At 55.1% G+C, this 1,526-nt stretch overlaps 1 protein-coding gene across 1 annotated transcript in view; it reads right to left on the bottom strand.

Moving 5' to 3' along the window:
- The window catches only part of LOC105544701 (large neutral amino acids transporter small subunit 4), a 31,907-nt gene that overhangs the window by 11,576 nt on the left and 18,805 nt on the right, over positions 1–1,526 (bottom strand). Inside the window, exon 6 of the mRNA XM_011987275.1 lies at positions 881–1,019. Within this exon, the coding sequence (XP_011842665.1) occupies positions 881–1,019 (139 nt within the window). The remainder of the gene's footprint in view (positions 1–880; positions 1,020–1,526) is intronic.

The raw sequence follows: 1,526 nt of genomic DNA, 5'->3' as shown, positions 1-1,526 counted from the left end.
CGGCCTCCCAAAGTGCTGGGATGACAAGTGTGAGCCACTGTGCTCGGCCCTCAATGCTTCTTAAACTTTTTTAAACAGACATGGTCTTGCTTTGCCACCCAGACTGGAGTGCAGCAGCACGATCATGGCTCACTGAAGCCTCAAACTGGGCTCAAGCAGTCCTGCTGCCTCTGCCACCTGAAGAGCTGGGACAACAGGCACATGCCACCATGGCCCAGCTGATTTTTAAAGTTTTTTTTTTGAGACACCGTCTCACTTTGTCACCCAGGCTGGAGTGCAATGGTGCGATCACAGCTCACTGCAGCCTCGACCTCCCCAGGCTCAGGCGATCCTCTCACATCAGCCTCCCGAGTAGCTGGGACTACAGGTGCGCACCACCACACCTGGCTCATTTTTGTATTTTTTGGTGGAAACGGGGTTTCACCATGTTGTGCAGGCTGGTCACTAACTCCTGGGCTCAAGCAATTCACTCACCTCAACCTTCCAAAGTGTTGGTATTATAGGCATAAACCACCATCCCTGGCCAATTTTTAAATTTTGTGTAGAGACGGGAGGCTGGCCATGTTTCCCAGGCTGGTCTCGAACTCCTGGCCTCAAGTGATCTTCTACCCCAGCCTTTCAAAGTGCTGGGATTACAGGCATGAGTCACCGCACCTGGCCTCAAACTTTAGCATTTCCATAGAATTCCAAAGAATTTCCATAAAGAGGGGAGCAGTTTAAACGCACGCTGAGCTGAGTAAGTCTCTGGAAGGACTTGGGGAGGAGCTGGAGTGCATCCTCTCTCCCTCTGACCCGCCCACCCTGTGCCTGACATGCAGTTCTGGGGTTTTTCTGCAGGGGCTGCGGGCTGGGAGCCGGGGCACCGGCCCTGCCTACGCACTGGTTGGCGTCTTTCTCCTCGGGTTCCTCGGAAGTGTCTTCACACTCCTTCAGCCTCCAGTCCATGATGTAGCCAATGACGGGGGCCGTCAGCAGGCACAGCAGCTGGAGCACGCCAAAGATGGAGGTGTAGAGGCCAACTGCAGAAGAAGGCGCTACGTCACAGGGACGCCCGGCAGACAGCCCTGGGGCAGGGACTGGGCACCGGCTGGGAAGGGGCTTGTACCCACAGGCTCTTCCGGGGTCTGCCCCAGAACCCCCTTCACTGTGGGTCTTGCGGGGAGCCCGGAGACCTTAACTCTGAAGTCAAGGCTGGAGCACGGGGTAGGTCACCTTCTTCTCAGCTCCAAATCCCCTGCTTGTTTCTAAGAAACAGCTAATGAAACCCAGAGTGTCACAATGGCCTTCCCAGAGCTCCCGGAAGTCGCTATGACTTGGGAACTACTGTGACGGAGGCTTTCTAAGTAATGGGCTGTCAGTTTCTGCCTCTAGAAATAGCCCAGAATGGCCGGGCGTGGTGGCTCATGCCTGTAATCCCAGCACTTTGGGAGGCCGAGACAGGTGGATCACGAGGTCAGGAGTTCAAGACCAGCCTGGCCAACATGGTGAAACCCCGTCTCTACTAAAAATACAAAAATTAGCCAGGC

This window comes from Mandrillus leucophaeus, unplaced genomic scaffold (assembly GCF_000951045.1).
Source record: "Mandrillus leucophaeus isolate KB7577 unplaced genomic scaffold, Mleu.le_1.0 Scaffold306, whole genome shotgun sequence".
NCBI classification, from domain to species: Eukaryota; Metazoa; Chordata; class Mammalia; order Primates; family Cercopithecidae; genus Mandrillus; species Mandrillus leucophaeus.
This window is presented reverse-complemented; position numbering and strand designations above follow the sequence as displayed.